The following is a 17,667-nucleotide window of genomic DNA, read 5'->3' on the forward strand; positions in this document are numbered from 1 at the left end:
ACACAGTCACATTGATTAAATATTTGGGTGTAACATTGCAGAGCGATATGAAGTGGGACAAGCATGTAATGGTAGTTGTGAGGAAGGCGGATAGTCGTCTTCGGTTCATTGGTAGAATTTTGGGAAGATGTTGTTCATCTGTAAAGGAGACCGCTTATAAAACACTAATACGACCTATTCTTGAGTACTGCTCAAGCATTTGGGATCCCTATCAGGTCGGATTGAGGGAGGAGATAGAAGCAATATAGAGGTTAGCTGCTAGATTTGTTACTGGTAGGTTTGATCATCACGCGAGTGTTACAGAAATGCTTAAGGAACTCAGATGGGAGTCTCTAGAGGATAGGAGGCATTCTTTTCGTGAATCGCTACTGAGGAAATTTAGAGAACCAGCATTTCAGGCTGACTGCAGTACAATTTTACTGCCGCCAACTTTCATTTCGCGGAAAGACCACAAAGATAAGATAAGAGAGATTAGGGCTCGTACAGAGGCATATAGGCAGTTTTTTTTCCCTTGTTCTGTTTGGGAGTGGAACAGGGAGAGATGATGCTAGTTGTGGTATGAGGTACCCTCTGCCACACACCGTATGGTGGATTGCGGAGTATGTATGTAGATGTACAGTATTGTGAATAACATCTTCACGATTTACTCTGAAGTCTATATCAGTTAACATTTTTTTAAATTTCTATTACATTCGTTCACCAGTTGTATAAGGGTTCATATCGAGCACCCTTAATTGTATCTGATCGATGTTCCCTGTTAGCCCAAACTGGGGACTTTTTAGTTTGAATTGTTCTATAGTGGCAATGTCTTTTAATTCGAGATTGAATGTCTCTTATTTTCATATATATTCTTTTATACATACATTTCTTCTTTAGTAATTTATTATAGGGAAGATTATGTGTCTGGTGAAAAAATGTAAATCATATGTCCCACAAACTTGAGCAATATTTAGCTATGGGCAGTACAGGGACAACTCCTTCCATCACCTCCACCTGTAGCAGCAGATGCGAGACCAAAATACAGCGATCAGTGAAGTGCCTTCAAGCCAAGGTACCACTACCACAACACCCTCGCTGGTTACTTCTGCTGGAGGTAAAGCTTAGACAGCCATGCTTTCAAGACCCACTTTGCAGATGACTCTATCACGAGCGACACAACACAATCTGAGATTGTTGTCAGCCACCTGGAGCCGAGCATGGCTGTCCAAGTCCAGGATGTTACTTCACCTCCCCCAACAAGAGCTACACTAACCTAAGTGAACACTTCATATCCAGCTTTGCACCTTCAGAGCTGCAGTGGCAACTAAGTTGTCATCTTCTGAGCAGTACGACGACAAGCATGCCTCCCGGTTGCTGGATTACATCTGAGCACTCACCAAACTGCACATACTCCCCCCGAAGGCCTGCTCCTAAACTGCTTGCTCATGTGCCTTCCTGCCCTAATTCAGGCTGCCCTGGCCTCCCATGCCCATTTATCATTAGGTGACACAACGGTCTTGGCCCATAAATTGTTCAAAATTCTGAACTCCTTCCTTGCCGCGGCTGCACTGTGGAACATTGGCTACCACCTTGCAGCTCTGGGGCCTATTGACACACCTGTCCAAAAGCCACCTGCCACTAATACCCTCTGCTCCAAAAGCAGGCCCCCAATGAGTGCCAGATTCTGATGCACCTGAGCTCCAAGATGACAGCACTTAAGGCCTCCGTTGCCCGCCTATACCTCACGCACCTGCCACCAGGGGGCTGACTGCCCTGAATCAGATGATGCTGACCCAGGAAAATAAGACCACCCCTGTCGGCATGGTTCTGACCGCCTTCTGACAACAACAACCACTGCAAACTAGCCACAGCTTGTTGGTACCACTAGAGGTTTGGTGAGAACATGACCAACTGCAGATCTCTGTGCTCCTGGTTCCCAAACCCCGGAAGCTGCTGGCAGTAGGCATGTTCAGTTGTAGTACCACTTCATAGCACCTCTTCGTACAGGATTTGAATGACAATAGTCCTTGTGTCCACTATCTTGTCGATATGCGCCAGATTTAACCCCCGAAACTACTACTAAATCTCAGCACCCGCCCCTCCCCTCTTCATCACCACCACCACCACCACCAACTCAGTCATCCCTACTTATGTGGTGCATACTTGCTCGCTCGATGCAGGCTTCCAGTGAAAACCCCAGTGGACCTTCAGGTCGCGGACATTACTGACCCCATTCTGAACACTGACTTCCTCGGTCATTACAACATGTAGTGAAGTGTTCTTTAGTTGACGGCACCTCTGGTAGGACCATCCGCTGGAGCTTCTGCACCGCAATGTTTTTCACCATGAAACAGCTAATGGTATTAGGCCCGTATGCTCAGCTCCTTGCAGATTTCCCCCTCCTCGTCCAGCCACCCAGTGCTCCTGAAACGTTCAGCATGACACTGTGCATTACATCCCCACTACCCCTAGGTACCCAGTTATCTGCCATGTCCACCCCCTCCTCCGTCACAAGCACTAAATCCCAGCAGGCCATTCGGAAGAACAAAATGTGAAGGCAGCTTTAAGTGTGCAGTGAATTCACACCACCACACTGTTGGCTGCAGGGTGTTAGCTGGTGGCATGGTGGAAACTGGAGCTGCAATCTGTGGTGATGCCATGTGGCCATCCGAAGTGGGACACCCAGGTCCAAACAAAGGCTGCAGCTACAGTTTCAGCCAAAATGTCAAGGATAGGGGTGGCCTCTGGCCAGTGAGTAAATCTGTCAATAATTGTCAGCAAATGTTAGATGTATGAAGGGTTGTTCGACGCAAGCGTACTTCACCCTTCAAAAAATGGCTGGGGTTCAGCTCTTCCCTTCACCCCCCCATAAAGGACAGTTCTTGGCACCCTTATAGTGATTATCGTAAACTCAATGCCCACACTGTCCCTGACTGGTATCCTGTTCCACTCCTCCGCACCTACAACGATGCCATCTTGGGAGCTACTACCTTCAATAAAATAGATTGCACTAAAATCTACACACAAATCCCAGAGGACATTGAGAGAACAGCCATAATCACACCTTTCAGCCTGTTCGAGAGTGCATTCATGACATTCGGCTTCCCCAATGCCACATAAACATAGCAGCGGTTTTTGGATAACATCCACCATCCACTGCGATGTTTTGCCGGTCTAGATGATATATTCGCCTGCTCCAGGAATCATACTACACACTGCCAACATTATGTGAAATTTTATCTCACCTACAGGAAGCAGGAGTGATTCTAAACATGGCAAAATGCATTTTTGGAGCAAGCGAGGTCAAATACCTTGGACACAGTCTCTGCTGTCAGCTCTCACCCCCTCCCTGAGACAGTACAGGCATAACAGATTTTCCACACCATACTACCTTCAAAGACCTCCGGCATTTCATTGGAAAGGTCAACTTTTTCCATCACCATTGTAAGGTCGCCGCTGCCACAAAAGAGCCCCCTACTACAGCATTCTGTGGAAAACAAAAGCAACAAGCTGGTCCCTTGGACTCGGGCCCTGATCAAGAGCTTCAAAAGAAAAACAGCATGGGACCTCGCCAATGCAGCCCTTTCAAGCCCATCCCCACCATCTTGCCCCCCTCGCTATAGAGGCGGAAGTGAGCCAGATGGCTATCAGGGCCATCCTACACCAACACGTGGACAATGTCTGGCTATCACTCACCTTCTTTTTATCCAAGCTCTCTGATGCACAACGCTGCTTAGGTGCATACGACTGTGAGCTGCTCGTATTCCATGAAGCTGTCTGCTATTTCCGATCTTTAGTTGAGAGATGCGTCTTTATGGTTTTGACAGACCACCGCCTTCCTCGCCTCTGGATTTTGCAGGAAAGACATAGACCAGATCTCAGCTCAACAGTTTAGGCCACATGAGTACATCACACAGTTCACTATCGCCATATGGCATGTTGCTGGCATTGATATCATTCTGGCAGATTGCCTCAGCCGCTTCTGCGCCATGTGGGTGACTACAATGCCCTGGCCACTGCTCAAGAGCTAATCCGGACCTAGCCCATGCCATTCAGAATACAGACTCTGGCTTCAACCTCCATACCTGACTCCAAGAAGTGGTGTGACATCCTCATGGATCTTTCACAACCTATCTGTTCCAACAGTCGCCTCCCCCACATCTTCACTCCCGCCTTCCGAAAACCAGCATTTGACCATGTCGATGGCCTCGCACACCCAGGCATCCTCATGAAACAATGCTTCGTCTGGCTGGGCATCCAACAAGACTACAGTAACTGCACCCAGTCTTGTGTTCCATGCCAACACACCAAGTTCAGATGGTACGTTCACTCCCATGCGGCCTCCTTTTGCACACTACACCTGTTCAACTCGATACAGGTGGCCCACTACCTTCTCCGATGGATATCAATATTTGCTAACAATTATTGACAGATTTACTTGCTGGCCGGAGGCCACTCCTACCCTGACATTTCACCCAAAACTGTGGCTGCAGCCTTTGTTCGGACCTGGGTGTCCCACTTCGGATAGCCACATGACATCAGTGTAGATTGCGGGCGCCAATTCACCTTGGCCTTCTTCTCATCTCTGACAGTCACCCGAGGTTCCAATTTCCACCATGCCACCAGTTACCACCCTGCAGTTAATGACATGGTGGAGTGACTTCACTGCACATTTAAAGCTACTCTCATGTTATTCTTCCAAATGGCCTGCTGCCCTACTACTGGTACTTCCAGGCCTGCAGATCACACACAAAACCTACCTGCAAACTTCTGTCACTGAGATGGTATGTGGATGGGCACTCACCGTTTCTGACGAATTTTTGGAAGTGACCATTCTCACTCCTGGAAGCACCATTCCAGGTTTCATGCAGCAGCTCCATGGCTTAACAGCCCAGCCGTGACCTCACAGCATGCTTCAGGTGGCTGCATACCAGCTGCCGCTCCACCCTCAGTATTTGGGCCCTCACTTTGTGTTGTGACACGGGGACAAGACATTTTCCACTGATCTGTACACAGCTGCAATAACTGTCTCCTATGTCCTAGAGCCCCCTACAGCCAACAAGCACAGCACAGTCGGGGTGGAGTTGCCCCACCTGCCACCAGCCCCAGTTCTAGCACTACCAACTTGTCATCCCCAATACGAGACATGCCAACACCAACCCAAATGCTGTTCTTAATGTTTCACCAGCCGACGCCACCCTTGATGCCGTGTCCAACACACCGCCAGCCGACACTGCCTCTGGTCCTCTGCCAACCTACTACATGACTGGGACCGTGACATCGCCATCCCACTACCCTTTCCACAACCTCCATGTCCCCACACATGTTGGCTATTCCCAATGCTAGTGCCTGCACCACTGGAACAGTGATGCTATTTCACAAGCTCCCACGCACAGGGAGCTGCCCATGCCCCTCCTCTCACCAGAAAATACAGCACAAGCACAGCAGCGACAACCTGTGGATGTCCTCCAGCTAGCACCCTGTCAGCTCCAAACACTCTCTCTGCAGTTGGCACCAGTCTTTTCCTCTCAAAAGAGAGGACCTGTGTGGCTACTCCTTCCATCGCCTCAACTTGAAGCAGCAGATGACGTGCTTCACAGTCTGAAATCCAAAGATCAGCAACATGCCTACCAGCCGAGGTACCATTGCATCTTCCCAGCACTGTCGCTGGTCACTTTTGCTGGACGTAGAGCTTTTGTGGCCATGCTTTCCAGACGCCACGCATGCCAAACCATCGCTTGGCTAGTCTCTTCTTCCATTTCGATGAGGAAACATCTCCTATCCATGCTCTCAGCAGCTCGCATTGTCGTCTGCTGCGCTTCCCCTGGGGTATGTGCAAACGGCAGAATTCTTACCCCGCGTCAGTATCAGTGTTTTGTAGTGATTTGTTTATCAAGAGGAGTGCTACCGTATTTTCCACACTGCCTTCCCAAGCCGCATCCCCTCAAGGTGCTTCCATTGACTGCTGCGGGTGTACAAAGCCTGATCCTGGCTTTGGAGTACTGCATGCAGCACTGTCCATTCTGCTGCAGCAATTTCCTCTCCAATCTCTCTCTTGAACTGAGTTATGGTGCTTGGTTTAATCTTGGTACACAGCAATCTTCAGATGTTCCCATAAAAGAAGTTACATACTCGAAGATCTGGGGACCAGGGTGACCAAGTGTTGTTAGCATTCCTACGAATTACACCATACTGAAACTTCTTGCTGTCTGGTACAACTCTGAGATATAGATAGGTCTTGATCACACAATTCTTTATTAATAAAGAACCCTGCAATCAAGACCTTTCTGTATTTCAAAGTTGTGCCAAATCTGAGTGATCACCTGCCTCTACCATGGATGGGATCTTACAGTGTGTAAGTATGCAAGTTAGCTCCTTGTTTAAACCATGTGTTGTGAATGTAAAGATTTGGAAATGTGTTAGTCTTGCAGCCAGAAATGTCTCTAACATGGTGGCATAAACGTTCAGACACAACAACCTATAACCCTACGACAAGACATTGCACACCATATGGTAACATTGGTACAGTGTAATCGGCACAAAGATGAAGCTGATGAGGATTTCTTTGAGCCCAGTAACAGAAGTTCTGTTTATTAACATAACCACTGAAGTGAAAATGGTCTTCATCTGACATCCAAAGATTGTGAATGAAGTTTGCATCCTCATCAACTTTAGCCATTAATTGATCACCAATCTGTAGGCACAGGATAGTCATTCGGATTCAGTTATTGCACAATTTGGTGTTTGTAAACATATTAAAATAAGAATGCTTGACAAGGAGCTGCAATGAGGAGGCAAGTTTTTGCATTAACTGACAAAGACTCATTTCAATGACATCTCGTTTTGTATCACAGTTGTCAGGTACCTTCAGACCATACTACCCCATGAGACTTCTTCCACAAAGCTAAAATAGTCTAATAAAAATTCTGAACCCATGTTGTGATTGCATGTACAGGCAAAACTTGACTGCTAAGTGGGATCTGATAGCAGCACTGAAACACTCGACACACAGCTGTCTGTCAGTTACTGAAAGTAAGATGCACATACGGTGACAGTATGCCCTGCACCATCCCCATTGCTCTATGGTAACTAAGTATCCAATACTTGTACATGGTTTGGGGCCTTTTTCTGTTACTGTTCCAGGGCTCCCAACATCAACTTTCTTGTTTCTTTGTGTCACCCTGTATATCTCCTAAATGTATTAGCAATAAATTATGATCAAGAGTAAAGCTAATTGACTTGCAAATTCTAAATAATACTAATTTTAAATGATTTCATTACTGTCTAGCTGTTAACTAGCACACTTGTTTGTTTTAGCTTACACTGCTTGCGAGTGGAACACGAAGGAATAATTATTTTGCTTTGTCCACAGCTAGTTATGAGACGGATGTACTCAGGGAAGGACGAGGTTACAGTTGTTTCAACATATCAAAAAGCTCCTCAATTTTACAGTATATTCTTTTATTTTATTTATTGAGCATGACACCAAATCTCATTCATTCTTTTCCACTATCTGCACACATAGGAACTCTGATTAAAATCATCTGTGCTTGTGTATACAACAGTCTGTGACAGACATGAACAGCCTTTATTGTCACAGTGGGTAACAATATACCAAATTGTAGTACAACTACAAATAAACCACATATCTCATAGCATCAAACCAAAATAACATTTGATGCACACACCAATTGTTTCCTACAACTGTATTATCACAATTCAGGAACATAATCCATTAATGTGAAATGCTGCATAGACCTGACAACTCTCATGAGAGTTGTTATACCTGTGTAACAAAATAGAAGCTTACAATAACACCTACTATTCCACAGAGTGCAATAAACCAATAGCGAGACAGGAGAGACTGTGACTGGTCACCATCTTCTTGCTGGCGACGATCACGATGTTTTTTCCGTCCTTGAAACTTCTTTTGGAACCTTTCAAGTTCTTCCTGATTTTTACGATCCTCTTCCTTTTGCTTTTGCAGTTCCTCCAATTCACGAGCCTAAAGGATAACACACATCCATCATAACAAGAGCCATGCAGTAAGAACATGTAATATAACATAGATTTTAGCCAAAAGACATATTGCACATTAAAGTCTATGTCCAAATGGAATTATTAATGTTTCTGTAATGTTCGGTGCCAAGAACATCCCTAGGATCTGACAAAATGAGGGTAAGTGCAACTGGTGTTACGTTTTGCACTTAACTTCAAAATAATTTTTTATTTTGACATTTTATGAAAAATAGCTCTGGAACATTTGCTTCTAGTCAGCATCTATGGGTATGCCCTCGTCCAGTACCATTAACAATCTTTAACAAGGTGAAATCAGTTTCCTAAAGCAGTATGATGGATTTATCAAAAATACTCGTCTCTCTCCCGCTCTCTAATTTGAAGATTCCAAGCACTGTTAAGTAAAAAAAAATTCAAATTAATGAATCAGATCACTTGTAACAGAGTCAATAGCATTTTAGTCTCTTAACCATGAGGTTGCTGGTTTGATTCCCAGTAGAAGCAGATTTTTTTGTGTTTTATTTGTATTCATATATATTATGAAACTGAAATTTTAATCAACAAATATTGACTTGAATCTCAATTTTTAATCAAATGAAATTTTCATTAACATCATATTTTAGTTTCCTGTTTCTAACACAAACATAATACTCAAAGGTATTTTTTTTTCATATGGTTAATACTTTACTGACAGCCTTGGGAGAACCAATCCTGACGAAACTCTACCATCTGGTGAGCAAGATATATGAGACAGGCGAAATACCCTCAGACTTCAAGAAGAATATAACAATTCCAATCCCAAAGAAAGCAGGTGTTGACAGATGTGAAAATTACCGAACTATCAGTATAATAAGTCACGGCTGCAAAATACTAACACAAATTCTTTACAGACGAATGGAAAAACTAGTAGAAGCCGACCTCGGGGGAGATCAGTTTGGATTCCGTACAAATATTGGAACACGTGAGGCAATACTGACCCTACGACTTATCTTAGAAGCCAGATTAAGGAAAGGCAAACCTACGTTTCTAGCATTTGTAGACTTAGAGAAAGCTTTTGACAATGTTGACTGGAATACTCTCTTTCAAATTCTGAAGGTGGCAAGGGTAAAACACAGGGAGCAAATGGCTATTTACAATTTGTACAGAAAACAGATGGCAGTTATAAGAGTCAAGGGACACAAAAAGGAAGCAGTGGTTGGGAAGGGAGTGAGACAGGGTCGTAGCCTCTCCCCGATGTTATTCAATGTGTATATTGAGCAAGTAGTGAAGGAAACAAAAGAAAAATTCGGACTAGGTATTAAAATCCATGGAGAAGAAATAAAAACTTTGAGGTTTGCCGATGACATTGTAATTCTGTCCGAGACAGCAAGGACTTGGAAGAGTGGACAAGTGTCTTGAAAGGAGGATATAAGATGAACATCAACAAAAGCAAAACGAGGATAATAGAATGTAGTCGAATTAAGTCGGATGATGCTGAGGGAATTAGATTAGGAAATGAGACACTTAAAGTAGTAAAGGAGTTTTGCTATTTGGGGAGCAAAATAACTGATGATGGTCGAAGTAGAGAGGATATAAAATGTAGACTGGCAATGGCAAGGAAAGCGTTTCTGAATAAGAGAAATTTGTTAACATCGAGTATTGATTTAAGTGTCAGACAGTCGTTTCTGAAAGTATTTGTATGGAGTGTAGCCATGTATGGAAGTGAAACATGGACGATAAATAGTTTAGACAAGATGAGAATAAAAGCTTTTGAAATGTGGTGCTACAGAAGAATGCTGAAGATAAGTTGGGTAGATCACATAACGAATGACGAGGTACTGAATAGGATTGGGGAGAAGAGAAATTTGTGGCACAACTTGAGTAGAAGAAGGGATCGGTTGGTAGGACATGTTCTGAGGCATCAAGGGATCACCAATTTTGTATTGGAGGGCAGCGTGGAGAGTAAAAATCGTAGAGGGAGACCAAGAGATGAATACACTCAGCAGATTCAGAAGGATGTAGGTTGCAGTAGTTACTGGGAGATAAAGAACCTTGCACAGGATGGAGTAGCATGGAGAGCTGCATCAAACCAGTCTCAGGACTGAAGACCACCACCACAACAACAACAACAACAACAACAACACTTAAAACGGAAAATGTTATTTTGATTAAAAACCATGATTCACAGCAATATTTGTTCATTAACATTCCAATTTGATGACAAATATGAATTCAAATAAAAATTTAAAATGCTTGCCTTTAAAGGGAGACAAGACACCTCAAATATGAGTCTAGAATGCTACACATTAATCTATGAACAATTCGATGTTATGAATTGAAATGTTTTGCATTTAATTATGCTTGCAAAACATAAAAGTTGATTATTACAAGTGTTTTGAGAACTGTATTGAACTCCTGTAAACTGATGTCTGTGCACTAATCTGCAAGGTGCAAATGCTGCAGTGACAATTTAAAACTTTTAGCCACGATTGAAGTGCTGCAATTAAGTTGTTAACTGTAGTAAAAGTGCAAAACTTGGCAGGATTGTAAACATTCTATTACTTTATGTCATTTGGCTCATTAGTCTCGCCTCAAGTGGCACTCAAAGTTGTCAACAAATTTTATGGTTACAAAATTGCTCCTTAGTTGAAGTTCTTTTTATGCTGATGCTTTACAAACCTCTTCTTTTGTGATCTTATTGTCTAGTAGTTTGTCTCTAAGACCTGTATGTTTTATCACTTTTGGTTTCATAGTTTTGACAAATTGGGGTGAAGTTGCCAGAAACACATTTGTTACCAAAGAAAGTGAATTTTGAATCCGTGTACCTCACAAGGAAACATCACAAACTTGACCTTATATTTAATGACTTAAATCATGAGAAAATGTACAACTTACATACTTTTTCATGCTTAACACAACATGTTTCAAGAGTTTATTCTCATTTCCAAGTGATTTCTTTACCATTGCATTTGAGAATGACGAATTCTCAAGTGAGTTGTGCTAAGCATGACAAAATATGTAACTGGTGCTGTTTTTCATTATTTAAATAACGAATGACACAGTTATAGGCTTTCTGAAAACATCGGTTATGATGAATGAAATTAAATATTTTACAGAGGAAAAAGCACAATTGTCAGAGATCAGCCTCCACAAACGATCACATGCAAAAATTTGGGCTATAATTGTGACAATACACAGTCATGACTTTCTGTATGTACATCTTTTGAACTTCACTTCCAGTGGTTATCCGTTTTTCACTTCACCCCACTGCAGCTGCTGAATGCCCAAGCTCAAAGTAATGCACAGCAGAGTGACAACCAGAGCCCTCCTATTCACCTGATGTTGATGGCAAGAGAAGCAGACTGAGTTTGCTTATGATGAACATATTTTGAAGTCTTTTATGAGAATACATTGTTTTACATGAAAATAATACCTAAATATATTAACCTGTTGTACATGTGTCTTCAATGTTACTTATATACATGTGTGCATACATGTCTGAAAATCAAAATGAATAAACCTAAGCAACTGAAGAATTATTACGAAATGCAGGAATGATTTACAATTTGCGATTTAATCATGCCTGTCATGTTTAAGAACAGTGCAACTCCTGCAAATGAAATTCACTTTATCAGTGTCAGCTTTTCAATCCAAAGAAAATAACACTACACTATTGTTTCAGTGGGGCACTTATTCATTTAATTAATTTAGAGTGCATTTGTGAATCACAATATAAAAGTGTTCAAAGCAACAAGATCTCTGGCACCTACTACAGGATACAAACCACATGCAATGAACGAAGCACTATCACTTGTTTTTTTAGTTGGCATTATGAAGCTGCACCTCTCACTCACTCTGCTGTCCAGTACTTCGCACTTGGGCTTTAGGCAGCTGCAGCAGGGTGGAGTGAGTGACGAAGAGCCAATGTGCGTGGAGTTTAAAAGCTGTAAATTCCGATGATCGTAACTGTGTGCTTTCAGAATTATGGGCCAAATTTTCAAGCAGGATTAACTGCTGGCACTGATGCCTTGCAAGTGTGCTTTTTTCTCCTTACAACATGAGGTCGAGTTGGTGATGCTTCCTTGTCAGAAGGAACACCTGATCTACACTAGCATCATCTAGCACTTGAAAGATGATCTTTTTCTCTACAAAATATCAAAATTTCACAAATACTTTTCCCTGGAAGGTCTACAAATATCTCAGAAAGATTCTTGTGTGAATCAATATTTTGAAGTATCACAAAACTTGAGATTTAAAGTAACTGTCAGTCTCAATATAATAAAAAGTCTGTGTAGCCCAAGTTGCTGTCACTATCAGTTAGGAAAAAACTGGCAACCCTGCCAAGGGGGACTCTCAACATCCAGGCAAGTCCAGTGACAGGTAGGGGACTCCTTCAAGGTCCCTGAGCCTTGTGTGGATTATTTCCAAGCAGATTTTCCCATGCAACATCCCAAGCTGACACAGTTTAATCAAGAAACAGCATTAGTGCTGCAATGATAAATTTTTCATAAATTTTTGTTCTGGAAAACTGTAATGCTGACCCACTGTTGTAGTTGGCACTGGCACTGGTAGATTCATCATTATGTGCTTATCAGGGATTCAAACTGGCCAATGAAATAATCTCAAAGGGCCACAAGGTCACATGGATTGATCTGTATGTCATCTTCATCAAATGAGACTTCACAATATTATGGCAAAGGATAGTTGCTTCAGCTGCCAGAGACTTTGGTCGTGTGTGTGTGTGTGTGTGTGTGTGTGTGTGTGTGTGTGTGTGGACTATTTTCGATGAAGGCCTTGTTGACCAAAATCTCACATTCAGACAGTCTTTTTGTTGTGCCTACCTGTGACACAGCATCTCCGCTATATGGTGTGTAGCAACCATCCTTTTCATAATACTGTTATGTTCCAGCTTGGATTTTCAAATGAGACTTCAAAAACAATGCCAATTTAGTTATTTTCTCTTGTTTAAGCAACTCCAGAAACCAAGGAAAACCTTTCTTCTTGAGTAGTTCTGGCTGATTCAATTTGGCCATTCTCAACAAAAATGAACTGAATTTTATTCAAGCTTTTCTCACAGAATGCGTCTAAGTCAAAAGGCATGAGGGTTTGAGTTTCCTTTGGGCACTTTAGGCTAGACTGCACAGCCAATCATTTTACAATGCCTCCAATTCCATCATGTGCAGATTTTACATAACTTGTTACTAAAAGTTTCATTCAGCATTTACACCAAGATCTTTGAGTAGTGGCAGAGACTGGTGAAATTCTTGACATTTTTGTACAGGGCTTCAGATCCATTACTGAAGTGTACGATTTTCTGCAAATTTGTCACTTTTTGTTTCAGTAAATCACATTTCGTCAGAAAGAAGTGAACTGTAACTTATATCATGTTTTAGGCTGTCATTAATTATGCAAAAACTGAGGCACTGTATTAATTCATTTTCAGTTGAAATGGACAATTGTACGTAATTTTTATGTTACACATTGGACATCACATACTGGAAAACAGAAAAACCAAAATAAATATAATCATACATGTGAGAAAACAATAAATGCTTTACATATTTTTTTCAACAGCTTGCATTTGATGAGTACTTCATCAGATTTCTTTACAAAAATGAAGGAGACCAAAAGCATCACTACCAATATGAAAACATTTATATTTAATTTTCTGGTGAAATCTGTAGCTCATGTCACTAAAAACTAAATTCCCAAGAATTCTCGTTTCTGGGAGAAATTGAAAGCAAAATGATAAAATGTAGAACTTTGGTGTTGATTTGATGAAAGAAATATTTTCATCTTTATGTCCTTATTTCTCTGAAATGACCTCAGTCATTTGTATGAGGAATTTTACTGGATATTCGTAGGTTTATAAAAATAAAAACATTTGAGAAAATTTGATATTACATAAAGAAATGCAGCTCTTTCAAATGTTAGTTAATGCAAGTATGGATCAGGTGTCCCTTATGAAATACATAGGTTCAAAAATCATTTACTTTCGCAGAAAATTTGTTTTCAGGCAATTTCACCCCATCTGTAAAAAACTATGAACCGAAAAGCTATGAAACTTGAAGGTTTTATAAACAAGTCACTAACCGTTAAGGTTACAAAAGGAGGTTCCTAAACCAGGAGAGGTTCCTAAACCAGCTGCATAAAGCCATCAAGTTCCTTCAACTTGGGAGCAATTTATAACGAACTTTGAGCACAAGAGAAAACCGTTCAACTATCTTGCCAAGTTATCTTGACTGAATTACAGCACACCATACACGACTGAAATTTTGGAAATGTTGCTGCGACATTTGCACATGCTACACTTATGAGGCCACAACTCACAAAGAACTGCCACAACTCAAAAAGAACTAGTATTAAAATTTGGGAACTGGTAATTTGTAACTATTTCTTTGATGATTTAGTAAATTTGCACACCAAATTTGAACAATATCTGACTTGGTTGAAGGGGGACCTCTTGACCACTTACAAGGAGAAAGCACGAACGTGGGGTCGGGGATTTGTCCAAAGTTGTGTGTTGTGAAAGAGGACCCCTAACACCTCACGTGGTTAAAATATTAGGACGCACTACTCGGAAAACGCCGAGAAAAATCGATCCAAAGTTTCTTAGGTGCCTTATGAGTATAAAATGTTAGTCCACTGCCGAGCCACCGTCTGGCCTAGACGGTTACAGCTTGGACTCTTACGCTAGAGGTCTCGGGTTCGATTCCTCCTGCGGCACTTTTTTTTTTTTTTTTTTTTTAAATTCCACCAATTATTCAGAAAGTTTCCGAAACCTACATTATCTTTAACACATTAGTCACATTATTGAATAAAAATGATTTTCTTTTTTTGCAGCAACACAATTCACAGCGGTGGGTTTTCCATTTTTCATTGTAAAGTATATGAGAAGAAACATTCGGTTTTTAATTAGAATAACAAAGTTGATTGGAAAACATGCAATTTTATACATATAATAATTATAAACAAGACCAGCAGTGGTAATTATCGTAAAAACATACAAAGCAATAATTTTTGCAACATATTGCGCAACATATAAAAGCGGATTTTTTTACAATCACAGGGGGGCTGCAATAAATCTGACGAAAACATACCACATTAACATTTACAAAAATGTTTCGAGTTTCTGATAATTTTGAGGCAAACCAGGCATATTGAATCATGTCTTGGAATATTGGTGACGATAATTGATGGTGAATTATAGAATGAATTTTTATACAATCTTCCTGGGAATAAATTTCATGATTCTCCTGTAATGATGTGCTCCAATTCTGCAAGTGCTTTATGAAATTTTTAACTTACCTTTAAAACTAAACTTCACAAGGTTGTACCAAAGAAGTGCATTTTGGAGGTATGACTTTTACAGACCAAGTTGGCATATTTTCGTGATCTTGAAAAATTGCATAATATATCTCTGGATTCATTTGACCTTCCCAAGAGTCAATGAGAAGTAATTATTTATTCTACCCGACATCTGATTTTAAACAGTTCCGGAGAAAATCCATGTATAAACTGTTGTTAATTTTCCGGACTTCAATGATGTTACGATGAAGTTCGTGCAAGTATTGGCATAGCCATCTATTAAGTTGTGAATACGAGGTCCGAAATGAACGGTCACTTCTTGTAAGCATATGAAGACATGTGGGAGCAGTTTTCTGGATAATGTTATTGAATACTGGGCGGTGTACGAATGCGTTACTTTATTCAAATCCTACTTTTTCACAAAAACTTTTTTACTCCACTTTTCAGTGAGAGTCCTGTTGAAAACAGATTGATGTTGGCATCCTGAAACAATAGTATTTTTAATATTAAACAATATTCAAATGTGTATTTAAATATCTTTTTCTATAATTAAATTTGAATTGATATATTTTACATCGGTAAAAACATTTTGTATGCAGAAAACATGTATTTACCTGTTTGGTTAGTATTTATCACATAATCCTCATGGTACTGAGGGATTAAATGGCACATCTGCCGATGAAAGATCTCCACAGATGCCTGGATGCCCTCCACTGATGCTGCTCCTTTTTTCAAAACCAGTTTCGTGATCTTGTGTTGTGAAATTCTGTGCCTCTGTTTAAATGCTGTGACCCATCGATCAGACGCCTTGAATTTGAAATCGATGAATTGTGCAGCCGCAGCCAATGCCCATTGCTGTAAATTTCTTGCCATGACTTGTTGATTTTGTGTCTTGCTTCCAAAAAATGGTCGTAGGTCCATGAATCTATCGCCTCAAATTTATCCATTCGCGTACCATCACTTTTAATATCTTTCTCCCATTGTGAAAGATATTCTTTTCTCTTCACTTGGCGGCATCCTTTTTTTTTTTTTTTTTTTTTTTGCAATGTCGCCAAGGACCATGTGGGGTGCGCTTTAGCAATATTCACAACTTTGACTTTGTAGGCAATGGGAATCATGTCACTTTTAAATCTTTTCGGTGATGGTTTATATTTGTCTGGAGATGAATCACTTTCTGGCACTTCGAACTGTTCGTTGTTCTCCTCACATTCTTCACAATCCTCATGAGCGTGAATTAATTCCTCTTCAGTTACGAATGTTTTTTCACCCAAAAGTTCCAGTGTATTATTATAAAGTCCTCCGGCCATTAGCATAGCATCACGAGAGATTTCTTCTGAAGATGTCGATGCAATTAAACTATTTTCTGTCAACAGCTTTTCACAATACACTATGCATCCTTCAATCATAATATTGATAGATCTCTATGAATGGATTCTTCCGGAATTTTTTCTCCTATTCCAGATGAGCCAGCAACTTCTTCAGTCAACATGTTTATCCTCAGATCGGAGTAAGATGTTTAAATTTGAAACAGGCACGTCTGTTCATGACAAAACCGAAAACCAAACTACTGTTTACTTCTCATGGCTTGCGCACAGTCCTATGTGCAGATGACTGTTCGAATCCCAAGGGGACCCTTACAAAGCCCCTTTAAACCTTGAAACCCCATAAAAGGAAATAGAACAACGAGCATGTGAATGAAAAACTTCACGTTCTTGAACTAAAATAATGTTTAACAAAAGAAAATGAAACAGAAGAAAAAAAAAAGTGCCAGAGGAGGAATCGAATCTGAAACCTCTGGCGTAAGACTCCGAGCCCTAACAATCTAGGCCAGATGGCGGCTCGGCGTGGACTAACATTTTATACTCATAAGGCACCTAAGAGACTTTGGATTGATTTTTCTCGGGGTTTTCCGAGTAGTGCATCCTAATATTTTAACCACGCGAGGTGTTAGGGGTCCCCTTTCACCACACAAAATTTCAGACAAATTGCTGACACCATGGTCGTGTCGTCCCCTTGTTAATTTGAAGTCATTATGAATGTGGAACACCATGACTGTGATGAATAAGGGTTTCAGAAATACCTGCAATGTTTGAGGCTTCAATTTTATTATACCATAACTGTTTTCAAGTTGCCTATTGACTCACTGTCAGATGCTACTCTCTTAATGATTGATAGTGGCATTGTGGGGCTTGTTTAGCTGTGGCAATCTAGAAAAACTGATACAAGCACTGAGTGGATGAGATATCGAGACTTATTTACATGGTAAGAATGACTTTATGTCATTAGTTACACTTTTTAGTGCCCACGGGTTTAATCCCAGTGCATACAAACTCTGAAAAACACAATTTATATTTTATGTTACCCCACCACATTCAGTGCTTACTT

General features: G+C 40.9%; 1 protein-coding gene across 1 annotated transcript in view; it reads right to left on the minus strand.

Annotated features, from left to right (window-relative positions):
- Window positions 1–7,423: 7,423 nt before the first annotated feature.
- The window catches only part of LOC126365967 (NF-X1-type zinc finger protein NFXL1), a 103,524-nt gene continuing 93,280 nt past the window's right edge, over window positions 7,424–17,667 (minus strand). Inside the window, exon 13 of the mRNA XM_050008764.1 lies at window positions 7,424–7,984. Coding sequence (XP_049864721.1) covers window positions 7,760–7,984 — 225 coding nt within the window. The 3' untranslated portion in view covers window positions 7,424–7,759. The remainder of the gene's footprint in view (window positions 7,985–17,667) is intronic.

This window comes from Schistocerca gregaria, chromosome 4, assembly GCF_023897955.1.
Source record: "Schistocerca gregaria isolate iqSchGreg1 chromosome 4, iqSchGreg1.2, whole genome shotgun sequence".
NCBI classification, from domain to species: Eukaryota; Metazoa; Arthropoda; class Insecta; order Orthoptera; family Acrididae; genus Schistocerca; species Schistocerca gregaria.